This window comes from Podarcis raffonei, chromosome 2 (assembly GCF_027172205.1).
Source record: "Podarcis raffonei isolate rPodRaf1 chromosome 2, rPodRaf1.pri, whole genome shotgun sequence".
NCBI lineage: Eukaryota > Metazoa > Chordata > Lepidosauria > Squamata > Lacertidae > Podarcis > Podarcis raffonei.
This window is the reverse complement of record NC_070603.1, coordinates 2,002,347-2,024,883: the sequence shown is the minus strand read 5'-3', so window position 1 is coordinate 2,024,883 and position 22,537 is coordinate 2,002,347. Positions and strand designations below refer to the sequence as shown.

Genomic DNA, 22,537 nt, shown 5'->3' with positions numbered 1-22,537 from the left:
TGGCAACCCTAGCCTCCTGTTTCAAAGAACACAAAGCACCTGTATCTTTGAACAGTTCCCTGATTCTACAAGACAAATGACTATTGTTATGTATGGTTATATGGGTCCCTAGAAAGACATTCAAAGGGCATAAATCCCTTTGCAAATGGCAGGAAGGACGTACTTTGTAATTATTCTGCTCTGATAATGCTATAGATGTATAAACATACATATGGAGAAACAGAGGGAGACTTTTTTAAAAAGTTGATTTGCAATTGTTTAACACCCCCCCCCCAATTCAGGGCTTTTGGATCTTGCTAAATCTCAAGCACTTCAAAACACAATAAAAGCTATGATGGTGCCCTTGTTTGCAGATAAGACTAATATATTTTCCAGGATTCAAAAACAAGCCAACATCCTCCACCCAATATAACATGTGATTTTGTAGTAATAATGTTTTTTAGAGAGCCTCACCAACAAGGTTTTCTGCTTTCTGAACTGCTCCTGCTCATCTGCCTTTAACTGCTGAAGTTAAGCAAACATTTTAAAAAGTTCAGCAGGAGCCTGGAACTTAGAGGGAAAGCAAGGAGAGCTGTTCCTGGTGTGAAAACAAAGTGCTAAATATCTGCACGATGAGTTGCTACTTAAGGTACAGGGACTGCCAATAATAATGCTGGCAACCCTTTGGTCACAAATTTTACTAGCTATACAGTTCCAGGCTTTAGATGTGCAGTGTGGATGTGAACCTAGCCTGGCATCACCTCTTCCCACTGTACACAATACAAACATTAATGTATTGTTTTGTATATTATATTATATTATTGTATTGTATATGAGCAACCCAATTCACACATCTTTCAGAGTCTAAAACACAGCTCCAATATTCCACAAAAGTCAGTCTTGACACTCACCTTCCTTGAGCAACTTTTCATCATTCAGCAGCATGCTGCAAAACTGAGGGACTTGCTGCCTCCATTTCCCCAAGTCTGTTTTCCTAGAAGAGCTCTTAAGAGAAGCTTGCTTCCTACTGTCTCTTCCCATCTCCTCTACTAAGCCTAGGCAAGAGCACAGCATCCTTCCCCAGCAGTTCACTTCATGGATTGAGGCCATTGTGACCTCAGAGTAGATTGCACCAATCAAACACATCTCACTTAACTTTTGAGCCCCATCCACCACTAAGTGGGCTGTAGCTACATCTTGCTGCAAGGCTACCTTTTGAGATGGAAAAATGGGCTTATGGCCTGAGATCAGGGTTTGAACAAATGTACCTAGAGAGAGTTGGGGTTGGGGTGGGGAGAGAGGGTGGTATATGTGAAAAGGAAAGAATGAATGGTAACATGCAATCAGTTCCCAGAAGGGCTGCTGTGTTAGCCTCTTGCAGCAAAAAAGCAGGTACAGGAGATGCTAAGCATCTGGGAGGGGGGCAGATTTAGGTATGTGGAACAGCCCCCAGGTGCTGCTGGACTCAAAGCAGCTCCTGCTGCCCACCTGCAGCAGCACACACAAGCTGTAGGATGTCAATAGCTGCATAAGCAGAAATCCATCAGATATTGTTTTCCCCTAGGAAGCTAGGCTGATGAGGTTCCTGGGAAACTAAACAGCCCATTGCCGGGGGTGATTTTTATCAACAGAATGGGGTGGTATCTGGAAAGAAGGGATGTTGTGAAGCCTGGAGGGAAAGACAGGAGTTGAGGGAAAGAGGCCGAGTGTAGCCGCATTCAATGGGTGTGACTGAGAGCAGGTAGCTTGAAAATTGAGGTCCAACCTTGTCATACTGCACCTATAGAATGTCTTCTTATCGTTCAGATCAGATCTGAGATACAAAGGTGGCAACCCTAGCTGGCATTTATCTTTCTCCCCAGAGAAGATGCTAACTGGGAAGAGTTATAAAGAAACCTCCCTGGGGAAGTCCCCCTCCACAAATGGAGAACCCCTGATGACATGGAACCATCTCTCTGTTCCCCTAAAAGTGTAACAAACATACACCCCTCAGTTGGAAGAAGCCATCATTCAAGAGTCACAGAGCATATGCTTGGCACAAATAAGGTCGCAGGTTAAATGCCCAGAATCTCCAGTTAAAAGATGCCCACTAAAATGGCAGGCAAAAACCTCTGGCCTGAGCAATTGTGGTTATAGAGAAATGGGTGGGATTACTAGACCATGAATAAACTATGGAGGTTATTTGTCCATTTGTACTGCTGATGGTATGTGTGGGATTTTCAAGAATCACAACATAATGTTAATAAATAGCAAAACCTGCAATCCTGGGTGTCAGGTGTTGCTGTGTATCTTCACAGTGCCAGCTTCCTGATTTCACAGTGGTGTGTGTGTGTGTGTGTGTGTGTGTGGTCTTTCAAAGGGTTTTTGTTAACCTGTGAGTGTGAAGAGAGCTGAACATATTAGGCATTAATCAAGAGTAGCACTGTGTGAACCACCCTGAGACCAGCAGGTATAGGGCAGTATATAAACTCAGTAAGTAAGAATACAGTGGTACCTTGGGTTACAGACGCTTCAGGTTACAGATGCTTCAGGTTACAGACTCTGCTAACCCAGAAATAGTACCTCAGGTTCAGAACTTTGCTTCAGGATGAGAACAGAAATCGCGCAGCGGCAGCAGCGGGAGGCCCCATTAGCTAAAGTGGTACCTCAGGTTAAGAACAGTTTCAGGTTAAGAACGAATCTCCAGAACGAATTAAATTCTTAACCTGAGGTACCACTGTAATAAATAATAGCACCCTGGGTCCACAGTCACAATCGGTAATAGAGATCAACTCTTTGCATCTTCCTTTCACCCACAGGTTCATACCCAAAGACATGACCTCCCCAAAGAACCATGGGGACCCCAGCTTGCCTCTCACAAAGCTACAACTTCCCAGAACCCTGGAATCTCATAATGGTGCAATGAGGGGGGGAAACCCACTTTCCAAGGCTGGCAGGAATGTGAAGTGTGTGAAAGGGGCCCTGGAACTCCCATAAACCAGCATTTCCTCCTGCAAGTGGCTTTGTGTTGGAGCGCCTTCTATGATGATGTAGAGAGTTTGACCTCTGGGTGTCAAAAATGCTCCATTTCTCAGACTTTCTTAGTAATCAGGGAATTTTAGTGCTTAACATTCTGGCTTTCTGGCTCATGTTGCAGCCAGCACCCTAATGATCCCGATACCCCTGCGAGTGTGAGTCAGTCCTGCATCCCAATATGAGTAACAACATCACCGCCACGTCTGGAAGTAATTAAATGTCTCCGCACTCTTGTCATCTGACTTCCTGTTGCAGCTCTCTCGTCCCTTCCTCCAAAGGCTGAAGCAGCCTCTCCTTTTCCCACTTAGCCAGCAGCAGGACTCTTTAATAAGGTCTGGCATACCTCAACCCACCCCAAACAAAACACTCACCTAAACCTTGTGACCTCTCCCTGCTTAGAGAGTCTGATTCCAGACTGGTAATCAGTGAGTCAACGGTTTAGCACATTTGCACATGCATGCTCTGTCTGGCCCTAGGAAGTCCCAGGAGACCCAATCACCCTTGCCAATTCCACTAGCCAGGAAGCTCACTTTCCCAGTCTTGCTTCGATCAGGCAAGTTCAGTCCCTGGAAGGAAGAAACCATCTCATTGTGCCATGAAACTAGGCAGTACAACAAGGCTTTCTTTGTGGTGGCCCCTGCTATGAATGGAGGTGAGGTAGATCAGCACAAGATGACTTCACAATGGAGGACTCAGCACCTTGAGCATTGCCAGGAGGGTGTGTGTGTGTGTGTGTGTGTGTGAGAGAGAGAGAGAGAGAGAGAGAGAGAGAGAGAGAGAGAGAGAGAGCTGCCCCTCTAAATCAAGTAAATAAATAAAAATTACTTAACTTACCAATTGAATTGCAGATAACTTGGTTCTGCCCCACCCCCAAAACCTGCTCCCCAACATAAATCCTGGTTACGCCCATGCCCAGCACCCTTCCTTTTTAGCAAGATGTGTGCTGACTCCCATAGACACCACTGATCAATGCCTGCTCCTGGAAAAGAGCAGCGTTCCAGAGCCTTAGTAAGAAAATCTACCCACTTTTTGGGCAGAGCTCCAGAAGCCGCCACCACCCTCAGCATCAGCACCAGCACTGCTACTGTCACCACCACACCTGGGATGGAGCACTCAGCCCATTTCTCGTACTTTCAACTCTGCAGATCTGCTTCAACAAACAGCCGTTTATCAGCAAGCCGCCTGGTGGCTGTTGGGGCTGGTTAGGGCAGCTATAAATAAAAATGCTGTGCAAGGATATTCCTGCCAAAATCCCCTTTTCTATACCACTGTTAAAGATGCAGGAGCCCTGGGTCTTTTTTTACCTAGTCACCCTACTGCAGGTTGTGGAGGAGCCACCAGCCCTGTTCACACATTTTGAGGAGGACTTGTCAATGTGTGATGATGGGGGAGCATGCGCAAGTGTGCTAGCCTCCCTCCCCATCCTTGTCTCCATCGCCCTCTGTGCAGCAGGGAAGCCTTCTGTACTCAGGGAGGCTTTGCATGTTTTGGATCCTTGATTTTCCAGAGCTCCAAAACACATTGGATCAGTCAAGGAGGGGGGCCTTTGTGTGCAGTGACATTTACCCACACCCACGGCTGGTATGCTGCCCTTGGAGGGTTGGCAAAGGTTGTGGGCAGCCCTCTGTCCAAAAAGGGGTTCACCACCCCTGCTTCACACGTGTATCTGTATACACACTTGCCAACTGAGAATTACCATTCATGCATTTGATGGAGGAAGCTGAAGTCAAAGAAGTCCAAACCGCAACAAACTTCATTTGCAGCTGTGTGGAACCTCCAGTTTGGGGGCCAAATGCAGATCCACAGGCCATGCCTCCTCCTCAGACCACACCCCTCTCCAGATTGCTCCATGCCCTGCCTCAAGTGCTTTCCCACTGGTTGGGATGCATCTATAAACTATGGTAATGTCTCATTTGCCTGACTGTAGACAGGTGTGTGTGAATGGAGAAACCTCTGACTTTTGTTGGAATGTAGACTACCATACCAAGGGAAGAATCATATCCATTTGCTTGGACTGCTTTTGCCTCCCTGGCAGATTTCCTATGAGCAAATGCAGTCCTCAGACTGAAACCCTGCTTTAAGGTGGCACAAGACTGCGGTTTTTGTAGCATCCTGTGTTTCTGAATGATGCAGGCTGTCTCAGTTCAGTGTGGAGAAAGGAGGTAGAGAAAACTTGTTCAGACCAGCAGGTTGTCATTACAGCATGACTGCAGCAAGTCCTGAAGGAAGTGACTCCGTGCCAGTACCAATCTTGGATAAGGCTAGTGTATTGTGTTCAGTGCTGCCTGAAACAGAGCTCAATAGCATCTCAATAATATTTTCCCCCTCCGCACCAGTGGAAGGGCCATACGTAGCTCAGCAGTGGTAGAGCATCTGGTCTGCAGGCCCAAGGCATTAAGCTCCAGCCTCAACATCTCCAAGTGGGGCTGGGAGAGAACTCTGCCTGAAATGCTAGACACCACTGAGCTGGATGAACCTAGGGTCTGATTTAGTAGAAGGTCTGGACACCAATTCCTGCCTTCACCCACCCAGGATCCACCTCTCATGGTGCTGCCTAAAGCAGGTTGCTTTGCCCTTCTTTCTGGTAGGGCTGGTTCTAGTTGTGCCGTTGTTTGAGAAATGGAAGCAGAGCTCAGACACATGGAAGAATGGCCCAGCTTTGGGCTACAAGAAGCAACATGCATGGGCTGCAGCAAAGGCTCAATTTACTGGTTGGTTGAGATCCAATGGTTTCTATACATGGTCTGTCTGTACACTGCATCCTCCCCCCACCCCCATTCCTTAGCCAGACCACCCTGCAGTGTTGCAACCACCCATCTCTCAAATCTGGCCACTGACAATGGGTTGCGGCCCCATTGAACAGGGCAATTTTCCAGGACAGGGAAATTCCTCAGCGTAGGAAAAAATGGCATTGGGATCATTTCCATGGGTGCCCAAAACCAACTGACTGCAGCTCTCCAATATACATAGACTGCTTATACACACAGCAAAACAGAGGTGTGCAGAATAGTCACATGTCAATCTGCATGAAGACGACATGCCTTTTCTCTACATACAAGTGCTTTTGTTTTTTGTTTTCATAGAAAGTTTGCTGTGTCAGTAGCAGCCCTTTACAGGTGAGAATTATCTACCATCCCATAAAACCATAAAGCAGCTATGTGGAACAGAAACACTGCTCATCTGAATAATGGAGCATCTGCACATTTTAAAACGTAAGGACTAGAAGCCTGTGTCTTTCAAACAAACAAAAGGAACATGGAAAAAAAACCCAAACAAATTAGATTTACAAGAATCCAAAGTCTGCATATTGGTTGGGATAACAAAGGACAAATTCCTCACTCATGTTTTCCATTCTACCCCCACCCCAAGTTTGCTTTTTGGAATAAGGCTGCTTGTTTTCACGAATCAGGGAAAAACAAACCAGCTGCAAGCACCATAGGGTTGTGTATTTACATAGCGCCTTGATGATGGTGAGACAGTGGACCAAGGGCTTTGAGTCCACAAGGAGGTGCAATTGCTCCCCACAAAGTTCTATGGAAGGTAGACAAAGTGTGTGTCTGTATGATCTGTATATAGTGCAACTTAGGAAGGTCCTAGACAAAAAGGGTAAGTTTGGGACAGTGGTTAACAGGAGCTGTTTGACATCCAAATGTCTTCTTCTGAAAATTCTCCCCTTGCAAAACCCAGCTCCTGTGATGATGGGGCATCCTGGCATAAGGTAACGATGTCTTGCTTAGAAAAAGGAAGGGAAATAGCATCTTGGCTCCTCCTCAGCAGGCTCCTTCCAAGTGGTGGTGGGCGGCAGGGGGGGTGTCTTTGGTTCTGGAGGGGAAAAGGCACCACCCCAACGTCAGAGCAAACTCTCAAGTTCTGCATCTAGCCCCCCGTGTCCCACTGGGAACCCTTTGTGATGTCAGATTTTCAACCCAAGACGATTCCAGAGAGGACTTCAGGTTTGCGACTGCTGCTTGCCCTGTGGAGTTCCACATGAGGCAGCTCCCAGAGTCACCAATTAATCCTGGACACCTGCCACAGGCCCTTTCTACAGAGTCTCTGCCTGAACTTTTAGTCCGTTTTCCAGGGGAACATGAGCTGCATGGCCGGCAGGAGCCTGGGCTGTGATATGAGTAAGAAGCCACAAAGGAAGCTGTGTTCCTGTAGGAGGATGAAGCAAGTCTTCACTGGTTCATGAGCTCTTCGTCCATTGGCTCATCCTGCCGCCTAAAAGCAAAGGAAATCAGTTAGGATAATAATACCTTTGTAAAATCACAGGTGACTAAAGAGCCAGGGTTCTCTATGGGGAATGTTGAGATGGTGCAGGTCACCTGGCAACCATCATATGCGCATTTGTAACCTCAAGGATTGACTGCCGCAACACACACTTTATGTGACAGTTCTTGAAGGCTCTTCAGAAGGTGCAGAATGCAGCAAAAACAGACCTCCTGGTTGGGGTGGGACAGCATATATCGTCTGTGCTGCATAATTTGTGAACAGCTGAGGATCAACACACAACCTGAAGTAGGAGTAAATTCACTTCCAGCCCCAAATATGGAGTGTCAAAAGATAAGCATATCCTTGACTGTTTCTTGTTGGAGGTGTGGAATAAAGTTATCATGAACTTGGGCCCACCAATCTATTTATTGACCATATTTGCATTCTGTCCTCACAACCACCCTGAGAGACAGACTGGATGTGAGGCCACCCAGTGGGTTCATAGAGAAGTGCGCACATGATCCCAAGTTTCCCAGATTTAAATCAAATGTTCTCATCTAATATATCACCCTGGCTCTTTCTAAAAGTGGTGGCTGTCTCTTCAAAGTGTGAGCCTCCACTGAAACAGATGCTGCAATCCTCACTGGATGGCCATTTTGAAATGTTTCCTCCTGCAAACAAATGCATTTCAGCCGTTCCTAGAAAAAAAAAAGTCTGATGGAATTCCCAGCATGTCCCAGAAGGGTACATGAGCTCCAGTAGGACTTGCATTTGGGAAATTTTGCTTCTTCCCTTCTTTCAAGTGGTTATCTTTTGAATTAAATGTTGTAGCAGCCATATTTATAGCTGTATGTGTGCATGCGTGCACAGTTTGCCTGCAAAACCGACTTTCACCCATGAAACCGCTTTCATAGTCCGAGGAGGCATAACTCACCTTTTCTCTGCCATTACGGAAAGTGAGGCCAGTGCTGTCACCGTCTCCACCTCTTCTGTGTCATGATGTTGCGCTTCCAGGAATGAATAGGCCACAGTGGGGGCAAAGCGCCGCACAGAGCTCCAGTACTGGCCTGAAACAGAAGAGCAGGATCAGTGCCTGGCTTGTCTCCACTGGCCAGTACTCAGTCAAGCACCTAAAATGGTGCACAGGACACAGGAGCTTCTTTGAGGGTCAGAACCTGTTGACCCAACTCCACAACCTCAGAATGCTGCTCCCAGCTGAGTTGTGATGGCAGCCTATGGTAACTCAGGGCAAAACAAGACTGGATGGTAAATACACCTTTGTGTTTCATGTGCAGGTTTTTAAACAACAAGCTGCAGCTATTGGTGTGTTGCAATGGCACCAGAACAGTCATGGAAAGGGAATTTAACCTTTTCTCTCTCCTGCTGTGGTCTTGAGGAAAAGGGAAGCAAAGCCTTTCCTTTTGAACTCTGAGATACCAAGGAAAAGGCAAATGACAGAACTAGCTGCTGCCTGTTAGTCCACCCTTCCCACACGCCTGCCAGCCTGCTGTGCAGGAAGGAAGGGCCTTCACCACACTTACTTTGTACCCGGATCACTGCCTCCAGGGAGCGCACCGCGTTGGCACTGGGCTTCTGCTGCAGGGTTTCCTCGGGGAGAGGCTCCAGCTGTGGGAACAAAACAGGCTGGGATGTGACTGTCATTCTCAGACTGTGCTAGGAATGGTTTGCACACAAGCAGGTCCTCACAGTGAGCTTTATCCACATGTCCAACTTCATGGAGATGGACTCGGGGCTTATCCACACCTCGGTTTGTATTGTAAAGTGTGTGATGGGGGAAGTTGGAATGTGCTCAGAGGAGGGCCAAGATAATCAAGGGTCTGGAAACCAAGCCTTATGAGGAATGGTTGAAGGAGCTGTGTATGTTTAGCCTGGAAAAGAAGAGACTGAGAGGTGGTATGATAGCCCTATTCTAATAACTCAAGGGCTGTCCCATGGAAGAGGGAGTAAACTTGTTTTCTGCTGTTCCAGAGGGCAGCTCCCGAACCAATGGATTCAAGTTACAAGAGAGGAGATTCTGACTAAACATCAGGAAGAACTTTGTGATGGTAAAAGCTGCTTGACAGTGGAACTGACTCCTTTGGAAGGTGGTTGGCTCTCCTTCCTTGGAGGTTTTTAAGCAGAGGTTGGACAGCCACCTGTCATGGATGCTTTAGCTGAGATTCCTGCATTGCAGAGGGTTGGACTAGATGACCCTTCCCACTCTACAATTCTATGGTTCTGTCTGGTCAGGTGAAAGTCGGAAGGGGTGGAGATGCATATCTCAGTAGCAAAAGAGGGATGTTCTGGTTGGTGACTACAGGCCTAGAATTTTCATTTGGACTGTGTGATTGGCTGGTGCTGGGCTGAGGGACCACAAGAAGGGTATAAATGGCCAGGTGCTATTGAGTTGGGGCCAATCTATTCCTGTGGGTTGGAGGCTGGGTCCATGTTGGTTTGTGCTAGACTTGAGAGGAAGACTTGGTGGCAAAAGACTTTCTTGGGTGACCAGATCACTTGTCTCAGGCTGAAGAGACAAGGGGAGGACCTGTCTGCAGCACTGACGGAGAGCAGGAGGCAGTTTGAAATGCTGCCCTCTGGTGCCTGGTAGCAAAGTCAGAGGAAGACTCCAGGGCAGGGCAGGCTGCAGTAAAGACAAGGCCAATCGGGCAACAGAGTTCCTCAGAGCTGTCTTGGTGCGTGGACCCATCCAGTTGGACAAAACCACCCAAGCAAGTACAGATCAGCTCCTGTGAGGGCTGGGGGAAGTACCAAGGGCAAGAGCCTGTGGTTTCCCATCCCTGATAAGGCAGCGTTTCCCAGACTTTGGTCCCCAGCTGTTGCTGGACTACAGCTCCCATCGTCCTTGACCATTGGTCCTGCAACATTCTGTGGTTTGCCTCAGGTGCCAAAATGTCTTGGGCCAGACCTGGCTGGAAGAAATAAATTTGTGGAGTGGCCACATCTGAGTGGTGATATCATGTGTTTGGCTTACAGAAGGTCTCAGGTTGGATCCCTGGCACTGCCAGTTTTTCTGTTTCTATTTTAGATTGTGAGCCTCGTGAGATTGGGTCCTATTACACCTGGGGTTTTTTGTAAAGTGCTATACACAGTCGAGGGCAATTTTGCACGGGGTTTCGTTCCTGGCCCCTGTGCATGTCCTGCTTCATCCCTGTACCACCCATTTCATGACGTGTTGAGTGACATTTTGGGTCAGTTCTGGGTTTGGTGCTGTGTACGCACACATGATGGCAATAATCAGTTGTAGCCTGTACATAGATGGCAGTTACCAGTGCTTGTGTTTCTGTACTGGTACTCACCATGAAGTTGTTATATTAAGTGCCACACTTTTAGCATTTGGGGAGAAATGGTGCTGGTCTTGCACACCCTTGGGTATCCCCAGTAAAAAGCACTGGCAGTTACCTAAATATATCATTCTAATCCCCAGAGGCTGTCCTTGATTCTGCTAAGGATGGGCTCCACTCACCTCATTGCCCAGCAGGACAGAGACACAGGCCTCTGAGGCATCGCAGATGGCAGTCAGATCATGGCCCCCTTCCAGGGCAAGGACAAGAGCACCTCCAGCCACACTCATCAGCTGCCGGGTCATGTAGCCAAAACCTGGAGGGAAGCCAAAGGAAATGGGAGAATTAGACTTTATGGCCCTCACAGACAAGAGCACCCTCCCTGTGCATGGAAGATGTCCCACGCTGTCCTCTTGAACACACCCAGACATTCCACACTTCTCTCTCTCCCTTTCTGCCCCCCCAGCACCCCACTTTCTCTGAACCTCCTTCCCAGTTATAAAGTGGATGTGGCTGATTCATAAGGCAAGCACTGCAATGCCTCCTTCCCCAAGAAGGAGTGACATCTGTAGTCAGACCAGGCTGATGTGGGCATAATGATCAATGGGTCACCTAAGTGCACTAAATCCATATTTGGCACCCCGCCAGCAAGTAATCTTACTGAAGTTTTTGAGTGGAGTGCTAAGCAGACATCGATGCCCCCACCTTTAAACACTTTCTGGATATAACTGAATTGATGGATTCCTTTTCTGGCCTTTTTTAGGACAAACTGGTTGGGAACCCATATTCCATTACAGACTCTGAAGTCCTGATACTGTAAAGAGCACTTTTCCTGCTTAGCTACCCTGTGGGTCCTGTTTCTTCAGATACACCACTGTGCAACCAAGGGCTCGTGAGGAGGACACCCTGTTCATGGTGTGAAGGCCACAGTGGGCTTTGAGGCCCTGGTGTTTGATTGTGACATCATTATCATGGGGTAGGTGAGGATGCCATCATTTCTGACCAAACCTGGACCCCCAATCAGTCTTAGGTGATGGAGGCAGATTTCTAATTATCTGGAAAGAAGGATGAGTTTTTCAGTCTGTCAGCATGCCTTACATTTGGCTGAGACCTTGTAGCCTCCCAGTGGCGGCGGATGGCCGTCAGCTGCATCAAAGCCTGCGGACACCAGTACCACATCCGGAGAGAACTCATGGGCTATCGGCATCACAACAGTCCTGCAGAGGAGGGAAAACAACAACAGTCTAGGTTGGCTAGCATCACTTGCTGAAGTTAAGAGGGTCGGGGTCTGGTCCCTGACTAAGTGGGGGATCTCCTGGGAACCCCATGAATTCAATCCTCAATCCTATTACGGACGGAAAGTGGACTATAAATAAAGCAAACCATAGAACACAAGGCACAGACACACAACCTCCTAAGAAATATTAAGACCAATCAACAGAAGACAATGGGCCATATAGAATTTTTACCCCAAGGTGCTGCTTTATAAAGTAATTATGGAAGGGTCATAGCTCAGTAACAGAATGCCTGCTTCTTTTTAGACAAAATGAAACAGGAGGTTTTTATTACAGATTTTGAGCAATGCAGTTGAAGTACCAGACAAACAAAAAATAAAAGGGAAAGTTGAAATAGGAAAAGGGGACATGTATTGAGGTGTTTTCACCATATAACCATTAAATGTAATACAGTATACTGCACCGCTGACTATGATGGACAAGAAAAAGCTGACCAAATGTTGACAGAGCACTTCCAGGAAGGCCCTTAAAAATCTGACACAAGTAAGTGTGCATTTCTGTCCTAAAACTTTTCCTGAAGCTTTTCTTCCATGGCTAATCAACCAATGTTTTCTTTCTTTCCGTAAAGCAGGAGAGGGCAGGAAAGTTTAGGCAGGAAAATGTCTGGAGGGGAGAGGGTTGAGATGCACTCTCCAACCTAGCACAGGTCTTTCAGAGGAGACTGTAGCTGCATCTCCTAAACAAACAAGCAGTCCAAAACACTCCCCCCAAACCAGAACACCCACCAAACATGAATAAATGAACAGGACTCTGAGGATTTTTATTTTCTGAATGTGGTTCAGCAACATGGATAGCTTGGCCAGTGTTCAGCACCCTCTCTTGCATCAGAGACATTGGCAGCCATTGTTTGTGCATTTTCCAAAGCTCACTTTAGCAAATTAAGGGCTAGAACTTCTCTTTCTCCAGCTGCGCCCAGTTCGATCTTCTACTTTTTGATATCTTTCTTTCCTGAGTTTCTGTGGTATGACATGGACCCTGTGGCCTATGGCTTCTCTCTCCCTGCTCCTCTTCTCTTTCAGTGTTTCTCAGATGTTTTGAGCTCAGCCTCCCTCCCTTCCCCTTGACACTCGGCCAGAGGCGAGCTGCTTCTCAGTCCTGTGTTGCCAGACTTGCTTTCTGGGGCCACTTCTAAACTCTTGCCAGTCGCCTTGGGATGAAAGCAACCCAGAGCCCTTGTTTGCATCAGGAGGCTGTTCTGTAGCGCTGCCTGTGAAATGACGAGAGCTCACGGGCTTGGACCCGTTCCCAGCAACACCAAGGCTAAGTTGGCTCAGGATAGAGTTCCTTTTTAGATGCTCCGTGGCGCAAGCTTTTCCCAGCTCTCAGAAAGTTCAGCAGGCCTGCAATCTTGCCCGCTGGGATGAAATCCCAGCCTACTCCAAAGGCCCATCCATCAGCTGGGTCATGCTTGCCAAGCAACTCAAAAGAGGCACGATATCCATAGGGCCTGGGAGCTGCATTTCTGTGTACAGTGAGGGTGGGGGAAAACTATTTATAGAGCCCTTTTAAGTGCAATCAAAGCACATATGCTGGGCAGCTGTGGGAGGGCGGCCTTTTTCCAAAGCCCAAGCTTGGCACGTATTGGGTTTGTGATTCCAAACTGGGGTTGTGCCAAGCAATTTCAGCCTCATTCATGGGGACGGAGTCCTGGAAGTGCAGGCTCTGGCCATGTGGCTAAGAAGAGGCCTGAGGACCCCTTGTCCCTCTTCCCACTGGGGAGCAACTCCTTCTCACACTGAGAAGGTAACTGACAGCTAGTGGAGAGCAGCAGCTAAAGGCCAAACCACATGTGACTTTAGTCATACAACTGGGTGAGTGTTTTTTGAAAAAGCACCTATGGAGACCCTGATCCAGACTGCATCACAAAGGTGGGCATGGGGGGCTTTAATCCCTTGTTCCCCTCTATGCTCCAGACCCTGATCAGCCCGTCTATGTTTGCCAGCTTATTTGCATTGTAAGGAGAACTTCCATCCAGGTCAGACACAGTGCAAAAAGCAGGTATGGTGTGTGTGTGTGTGTGTGTGTGTGTGTGTGTGTGTGTGATCTGGATTGGGACCATTGTGGGAGTGGGAAGAGTTAAAAGTTTCCTTACCCTGTATGTGCTGTGTGCCTGCTATATAGTTTTCTCACATAATTAACACAGGTGCTAATTGTGTGATAGGCATCAGGTCTTGCTTGGCCACAAGAGGCTGAGTTATGAATCAGGAAGGTCTCACTTTTGCCTTTCCTATTAAGTCACTGGGTAGCCACACTCTTGGAGCCCCAGACCCTATTCCTTTGAAAATACAGGGATAAGAGTATGGGTCTATCTTACAGAGCTGTTGTAATAACTATAACAAGACAATGTCTGCAAAGTGCTTTGAATATTCCAAAAGTACAAAAAAATAGAATTGTTGCAGTTATTACATGGGAAGTCCAAAATCTCTCAGAAACTGGGACCATGTTTTTGACGTTGCCTCCACAGCAGGGCTAGTCCATGTGGGACTCTCTAGATGTTGCTGGATGTTGCCAGCTAGCATGGTCAATGGTATGGGATGATGGGAGTTGTAGTCCAGCAATATCCAGAGAGCCACAGGAGAGGCTAGCAGGAGCAGCCCCGCTGCAGCAAAGCAAATGCCACAAAGCAAATGTGAGAAGGGGCCAAACAGAACTTTGGGTCTTGGCTTAAGGATTCCAGATGGCTTGCTAGGGGGCAGCCAGGGATGGGGGCCAGGGCCTGAGGAGTGTGTGTTGGGGGAAGTGCTGGAGCTGTCAGCAGAGGTGTGCGTGCAACTTTTGACAATGCAGGAAAGAGAAATTTACAGCCTGGTCCTAGGTTTAATCATGTTTGCTTGGAAGTAAGTCCCACTGGATTCCGTGAGAGTCGCTTCCAAGTATGTACACTCAATATTGCAGCCGTAAGGCTTGCTTTCTTGACTCTGAAGTTCTCCCCGCCCACCAACCCCCACTCCCACCCCTCGTGATGAAAATAAAAAGAAAACCAGGCAACTCTGCATTCCTTCAGATAACATAAACCCAGTAACCATATTCAAACAGTTCATATTGCCATCTTGTAAAGTCAAAAGGGCAGACTGAAGCTTTCGTTCTGCTAAGTTTCTCAGATCAGATTGAGGTATCTCCTATTTAGCTAGGTAGTGAAGAAGCTGAGATTGTGTGCAGAATCTTAAACTGAAAATTTCTAACAGCACAGCTTTAGAACAAATATAGTAGCTGAGATTTTGCAAGGATCAGCTCAGGTTCTGCAGAGCACATTTAATTTAGAATGTGCTACTCTCTTGTGCCTGTTTCCTCGTTCTTCTGTTTCTTCCTCCCGACTTAAATTGTAAACTCAGAACAGAAGTCGACCTTTGGAGGCTCACCATGTGGCAATCCAAGGGAGGGTCTTCTTGGCAGTGGCACCTCAAATGTGGAATTCCCGCCCCCTTCTGAAATAGGGCTTCTGGCAACCCTGATCAGTTTTAGATGCCAGGTAAAGACACATGTTTCCGACCAGGTGCTTAATGGGTACTAATGCCTGAGGTCACTTCTGGACAACCTGTCTGTAGAGCATTCATCCTGATTTGTTTGCAGGGAGGTTATATGGTGCTTTGTCGAACAATAGTTATCCTGCACTTTCCAGTGCTTTCCCCACAATCACATTCCTTACCAAAAAAAGGTCCATTTTGGGCAGGGGTCAGCAAACTTACTGCGCCTCAGGCCAGTGTCTCCAGCGCCGATTGCGCGGCGGGCCGGAGAGCACGTGCCCATACGTGTGCGCACACGCTATTTCCGGCGCACTTCGGGTTTGGAGGAGCACTGGAAATAGCTTTTGTGTATGTGCACGGGCCTCCTCCGACCTGGATGTGCCCCAGAAATAATGCGTGCACATGCGCAAATAACGCTTGCGCATGCGCACAAGCTATTTCCGGTGCTCCTCTGACCAAGAAGTGAGCAGCTGTGTAGCGCAGCGCCGGTAAGAGTGGGTGGCGGCAGTGGTCGCCGCGGGCTGGATAAATGAGTCCCTCGGGCCTTATCCAGCCTGCGGGCCTTAGTGCAGGGACCCCTGATTTTAGGGGTTGGGAGTGGATTAGATTGCCAAATCCACTTTAAATGTGCAGCCTGAATTTGCCAGTATGGAACTGGATCCCACTTGCAAAATAGTGACAAGTTAGAAGTGGCCTTAATCTGTTGTCATTATGCTTTCATATCCTGGTTGTGGTGCAACACTTGTGTGCGTGTATTAGTTAATATCTCTCTGTCTAGATTGCTTTGCGATGAAGGGTGCAGAACAAATATTTTAAATAAATGAAGAACAATGTTTCATTAAGCCACCAGTAGTGAATAAGAAGAGAATGCTTCTCAAAGAGAAACAGAACTGTGAGACTGGAGAACTCCGGACTGGTGGTGTGTATGTGTGTATTTTGTAACACATCATTGACACAATGATAATGAATTAGTAGTGGATTTACACTGGACAGTCTACACATCAGCCTGCTTTCTTTAATGTTCTGTGATTCTTCACCAAAGTTACGACATAATTGCTGCCTGGAGGGGCATTACTGCACTATGGTTCAATGGACGTGGGAGAAAACAAACAAATAAACTCAAACGTAAATGGTATAAAAAGTCACAGGATTTCAGCAGGAAGCTAGAGGGCATGCACAGATTGGAAATGAAACAGTATGTCCACCCCAGAGCTTTTGTAGGTGCAAGCGTTATTGAAGTGTGATCACATATAACCACCCTTATAATATCAAGATCACAAATCATCATATATGCACAATAAAAAGGATGTCTGGAGGGACCCTGAATCCTCCACTTGTTCCGAATGCAACTGAAAGGTTAATACAAGAAGACTCTACTGGCATGAAAGCTGTGGGGGCCACAGGAAGTGTGGCATGAAGGGGAGGCCTACCGGAAAGCAGCTAAGTACTCGGGGTCCCCCACGGGTGGGTCGAGGCCACCTGTCCAAGCAACGTTGACGGTGAAGCCCTCTCCAGCACCAGAGCCCACCTAAAAGAGAAAACAACACAGAGGCTCCTTATGCAGTGTGTTCTTCTGGCCCATCTCAGCCATACAAAGGGAGCTTTTATTTTAAGAAGAATCAGGGAGGAGTCAGACTTCAGCTTCGCCCCCCACCCCCCTGCATTCAGCTGTGATGAGAGAAGCAGGAGAAACTGAATGCTCCTTGGTGGCCACACTGGGTTTCTTGATGTACTGGATAACATGCTCAGAAGACCTGGGCAAATTGGATACACTCTCATCAACACTGGGTATCTATGGAATTGCTTACAATAGCAGGAAAAATAGCAGCACAAACAATGTAACTTGGAGATGTGTCCTTAAATCAGTTTTTAAATATACTTTGCTTCTGTGTGATCATATCACAGTGGCTTGCAAGATGGAGGTCCAAATGTAAACTTCTAAAAATGTTCTTTAAAGTACAAAGCAAATCCACAACTTCTCAGGACAGGAGAACCCAGGTGCTGTGTTTTTCTTTGGGAAGGAGAGGGACTGGTGACGAACCACAGGCAGCTTCTCCAATCTGGTGACGGGGTTGTCTTTATAAGTTGTTGGACTTCAACTCCCATCAGCCCCAGCTAGCACCACAGTCAATGGTCAGGGATGATGGGAACTGTAGTCCAGCAATGTCTAGAGGAAAAATATTGGGGATAAGCAAGGTGTTTTCGTAGCATTTTCCTAGTTCAAATTAAAGTGGGCTCTTTTCTGTGCTGCACGATGGATGGGGACACAATGGCATTTTAAGACTCACTAGAGGAAACAGCCTCATGGTGATGACAATATATATCCATTTCTTAAATGTATTAATGTGTCTTTCTAAATATGTACTGAATGCAATGCACAAAAGAAGTTTTTTAAAATAAAAACCCCAGATTGTAAGAAATCAAAACTTAAACGATTGAGTACTTGTAAGTAATGTCAGGGGATCCAGGATCCTATCACAACAATGAAAGCTTTTCACATTGCTGCTAAAGCAGTACAGTGGTACCTCGGGTTAAGTACTTAATTCGTTGTGGAGGTCCGTTCTTAACCTGAAACACCACTTTAGCTAATGGGGCCTCCTGCTGCTGCTGCACCACTGCTGCACGAGTTCTATTCTCATCCTGAAGCAAAGTTCTTAAACCAAGGTAATATTTCTGGGTTAGCGGAGTCTGTAACCTGAAGCGTCTGTAACCTGAAGCGTATGTAACCCGAGGTACCATTGTAATTTTAATGTGGCTTGATGGATCTTTGTCCAGGACTGCAGTGTCACCTTTCAGAAGACCCTGCCCTTTTGGCACTGCACATGAGATCCAGAGTAAGGCCTCTCCCAAAGAATTTTGGAGCCTGAAAAGATTTGTAAGGGGAACAGCTCATAGCCGTGAGGCCAAATTCACATACAAAAGTGTTTCAGAAAAGCAACAGAAGTTTTTGACGCATAGCATGGGCAGTTGTTCCTTTCTGAAATATACTCATGTGGTGTGATACGTTATGAATGTGAGCAGAGGATTAGCTACTTCTTCCAAGCTGCAGCTCTACATACAGGAAGCACACTGACTTCTTTACCCCTCTGAACGGTGGGCCCCAGTTCTACATTGCCAGCTAAATCAAGAATTATCTCAAAACTTGAGTGCTCATCTGGCATTGGTGATACCGCAGAGAGTTTGGGGCTTGTCTGTGTGCATGTGTGCATGCTCATGTGCACTTGTGTGCGTGTGTCTAAATGCTTGCACCACACACCATAATGCCAAATGAAAATGCAAGTCCAAAGCATGTCAAAAGAATGTAAGAGCAGCCCCTGCTGGAGCCAACCAAAGGCTCATGTAGCCTGTTTTCCACCCTGGCCAGCCTGATGTCCCCAGGGGAAGACCACAAGCAGGACATGAGGGCAACAGCATTTTCCTGCTTGTGATCCCTAGCAAGCGGTATTCAGAGGCAGACGCCTGCTGACCCTGGAGGTAACTTAGGTCCCCAAATATGGCTTTTTATTGCTGTAAACAGAGAGCAAACATAGCCCACAGCAGGACTGGCATATACTAACTTTTATTACATGTAATTCAATGGTCCTTGTAGAACTGAGTTGCATGCCAGCTGTTGGAGCTTTCTCCACAGCCTTCATCACCTTTGGGATGCAACCAGGTGACAGGACAGGGCAGGAATTTTGCAGGAGGGGCCAGAGCAGTGGCATTTTTCCATGGTAGCAAGGGTAATCAAACAAAATCAAATGGGAATGGGTGATGGGGGCAGTGGGTGGGTGGGAGGGAGGAGATAATATTCGGTGTACAGACGACAAATTTATGCATGTCCAATTAACATTATACATCACCACAACCCAGAAATGGCCAGAAAAGGGGGCATAACAGGGGTGGGGGCATTGACACACGTGAGGGTCAGAAATACCCCCCCCACCAAACGGTTATTGCCTGTAGTTCTGCACATCTATATCTTAACTTGTATGCTAGTTGGGAGGGAGGGAGGGAGGGAGGGACCCATACCAGAGGCCCTGAGAATTCTGCTCCAGTCCTGCGTCTCGGCAGAGCTGCAACATCAAAATAGACAGTGGGGCAGATGTAGGAGGGGGAAACAGCTCATAAAGCGCAGGGAGGGGAGCCTCGGGTGATACGCCACAGTCTCACAGGGATTCGCACAGCATCATAAACAATCCCTCAGCCCCTTTGATATCTCCTGCTCACAGGGAAAGATGAGAACCAGATGGGAGCCAACTATAGTTCTGGCCACTCTCAGCGCTAAGCCCCTTTGAAAGCAGGTTGTAAAACATGATGGATTTGAAATGACAAAGGGAGTTCGGCCGACTCTCCCCAACCCTTGGCTTGCAGGAATCCCCACCATCTCCTGCTAGAGCTCTCCAGTCTTGCCATAAGGAGTTCTCCCTTGAAAATGCTTTCCCCAGCCCTTCAAAGAGGGCCCTTCTGCTCCTAACTGGGAATTTTTGTCATTTAAAATCTTGTGAATATGGGTGAATGTGGTATGTAAATACTGGAAGCAGCCACTGCTTAAATCCTGGTAGGTTTCCAAGGGCTTATTCATACTGCATTGCACTTCAGACAGTGTAACCTCCTGACTGCTTGAGCTGATGTGTCCACCAGTGCCCCAGTTGCTCAGGGAACAAAGTTGGTCAGTCAGGAGGAAAACTGTGGGAAAACTGAACTACCTGTGTAAGACTAAGTTCTGGGAAGCTGGTTGGGAAGAGACCTTAGAAGGTAGAGAAATTATAGGTCAGAGTGCTGAGAGGAAGGGTGGCTGAAAGAAAAGGGGAGAAACAGAGAAACATGAAGGAAGGGCAGGTAGAATAAACAGGCTTGAGGGCTGTGGGCCATGGAGATAAGAGAGCATGAGGTTGGTAGGCCTTGTCCCTGGGAGGGTCCTGTGCTTTTATGAGAGCGGTGGGGACTGGAGGCCCTCCAGATGTTGTTTGACTCCAGCAGAAGGGAACATTCTGCCAGCTCTGCCACCTCCCATTTCCACAATATTGTGACTAGGCAATTGTAAAGAAGCAGTGAGGGAGAGTGCTGGGTTCCATTTATTAGTTTGAATGGATCGGTCAATTCCTGGGCTGGTTTTATTTCAGGGATCTGGTGGATGATGCAAACTTCCTGTCTTTTGTGACAAACAAAAAGATACATTTGCATCACCCATATTCTTTTCTTTCTTTTTCTTGGTGGAGGCACCAAACACCTATCATTCCTGGGCCCTTGTGATGTAGCAATCCATTCACGGTCACATGGTGAGTGCATGATGAGACCTGTCAGCACTTGTGAAATGCGGCTTCCCCTCTCTCCTCTTCATACCCCACACTCTCCTCAAATCTGCTTACTTGAACAGATTTTTAGAGGGCATGTGGGCAGAGGGAGGAGAGAGGGAGAACATTCCTTTGCACAAGTAGAAATCCTTGCACCAAAGAAATGTTTGCTTTAGCTTTGCTGTTGGCATCCGTCTGTCTCGAGAGACAATGGAGTGTGCCTCCAGGGGTGAAGTCAAAACACTAGAGAATCACAGCTCCTGCTGTGGCTGCTGAGACTGGCAACTGTAACTGCCACCTCCTGCATTGTTTTCACTGCATTCGCAGCACCAAAGTGACCTCTCTGGGATGCAAGCCTGGGCAGTGTGTCTGGAGGTCCTGGGCTGCCCAGGTGACAAACCCCACTCTAAGCCTCAGTGATGTGGTCCACAGGGAAGCAGAGAAAGATGTTTGTCACCAGTTTGGCTGCAGGAGTTACAGGAAGGAGGCGTACAAGGCACCATCCAACCATCTTAGGAACTCTTGTGTAGGGTTTACTCTTTACCCTTTTCTTCTCCCAAATATGTCCCACAGGGCATTCACTTTAGCACTACACAGGATTCTACCCAAAGCTGCTAAGTCAGGATTTGAAGTCAGGTCTCCAGAAGCAAAAAATCACTATTTGTTGAACCACACTGGCTATAAAACAATGTTGCTTGGCTTGCATTCCTCAATTCTGAGATACCTCCTGCCTCAGGGATGCAGACCCTCCAGATGTTGCTGGCTCTCATCAGCCCCGGCTCACATGGTGAATAGTCAGGGATGATAGGAGCTGCAATCCAACAGTATCTGGAGGGACACAGGTTCCCCCAACCTGTTCTATCTCCTACCCACTTTCCTCTAACAAGGGGCAGTCTTTCCAGGGTTGTGCAGAAGAGATTCAATCAACAGAAGCTCACCTCCTCGGCTGCTCCGCTTCCAGGGAAGAAGTTGCCATCATCATGGCGATGCAAAGACATGTAGAGGACATTTGGGTCCCTGTAGAACACTTGCTGCGTCCCATTGCCATGGTGAACATCCTGAGGAGGAGCAGGGAGAGGGCAAGACAATGTGAGAGAATGCTGTTGTTATTATTATTATTACTGATTAGATTTCTGATTCGCTCTCCACTACAAAGTCACGGGATGGGTTACAACAATTTAAAAATGCAATATTAAAAACAGTTTAAACAGATTACAATCCAAACACCAGGGTGGTGCCCTAAAATAAATATCTCAGGGGTTAAAGGCCAGATGTGTAAAGAGATGCATCTTCAGCATCCAACGAAAAGTACAGAAAGAGGATTCTGGATGTGCCTTGTTCCGCAGGGGTGGGAGTGGGAAGCTGTGGCCATCTACTCTCACTTCCTCGCCTGCTTGCTGAACCCTAAGCTTACATTTTACATCCCTGCAAGAATCATGGGAAACCAACCTGCAGTCTGAGAAGAGGGAGAAAGACCAGCTTGGAGACTCACCCAGTCTATGATAAGAATCTTGTTGATTTTCCCTTTCTGCTGAAGCTGCCTGGCTGCAATCGCCACTGAATTGAAGAAGCAGAAGCCCCTGGCAAGGAAGGAGGAAGGCAAGAAGGTCAGCATCCAAGACAGACAGTGCCCTGGGGTACTACCCCACCCCCCACACTTGGGGCACCCAAGGCCCTCCCTTGTGCACCGTTGCCTCCATGGAATGGACGACTCCCTGTCCCTTGTCAGAGGCAAGTCTTATAATATGGACCGAATTTTGACATTCCTCAAGAGGACCAGATCACAAGCAGCAAAGGTGATGAAATCTGTTGAGCTATTCCATTCATGCACCTCTTTTGGACTCCACAAAAGTGCATCACAAGGACACATTTTTGACCCCCTTGCCACCAGAAAACTGTTTTCTCCTGGAGACTTGCCAAAGCCTGAGCTCAGCATCAGGTGGTGACATGCATGTGTGAATGAGCAACCAGGGGTCAGACACCACATGCAAACC

General features: G+C 47.4%; 1 protein-coding gene and 1 long non-coding RNA gene across 9 annotated transcripts in view; both read right to left on the bottom strand.

Moving 5' to 3' along the window:
- Positions 1 to 3,735, bottom strand: part of LOC128404229 (uncharacterized) — a 46,078-nt gene extending 42,343 nt beyond the window's left edge. For 2 of the 3 annotated variants that reach the window (XR_008328082.1, XR_008328083.1), the window contains exons 1-2: positions 2,799 to 3,735; positions 891 to 2,174 (exon numbers count right to left, since the gene is read on the bottom strand). This is a non-coding gene — a long non-coding RNA (uncharacterized LOC128404229). The remainder of the gene's footprint in view (positions 1 to 890; positions 2,175 to 2,798) is intronic. The other variant, XR_008328084.1, reaches the window with a different exon arrangement.
- Positions 3,736 to 5,682: 1,947 nt separating this feature from the next.
- Positions 5,683 to 22,537, bottom strand: part of HDAC7 (histone deacetylase 7) — a 202,747-nt gene continuing 185,892 nt past the window's right edge. For 5 of the 6 annotated variants that reach the window (XM_053369528.1, XM_053369545.1, XM_053369518.1 and 2 more), the window contains 8 exons: positions 22,036 to 22,123; positions 21,482 to 21,601; positions 16,698 to 16,795; positions 11,607 to 11,725; positions 10,691 to 10,824; positions 8,748 to 8,832; positions 8,141 to 8,273; positions 5,683 to 7,215 (listed from right to left, as the gene is read on the bottom strand). In XM_053369528.1, the coding sequence (XP_053225503.1) occupies positions 7,173 to 7,215; positions 8,141 to 8,273; positions 8,748 to 8,832; positions 10,691 to 10,824; positions 11,607 to 11,725; positions 16,698 to 16,795; positions 21,482 to 21,601; positions 22,036 to 22,123 (820 nt within the window). In that variant the 3' untranslated portion in view covers positions 5,683 to 7,172. Of the gene's footprint in view, positions 7,216 to 8,140; positions 8,274 to 8,747; positions 8,833 to 10,690; positions 10,825 to 11,606; positions 11,726 to 16,697; positions 16,796 to 19,278; positions 19,323 to 21,481; positions 21,602 to 22,035; positions 22,124 to 22,537 lie in introns of those variants that run through there. The other variant, XM_053369564.1, reaches the window with a different exon arrangement.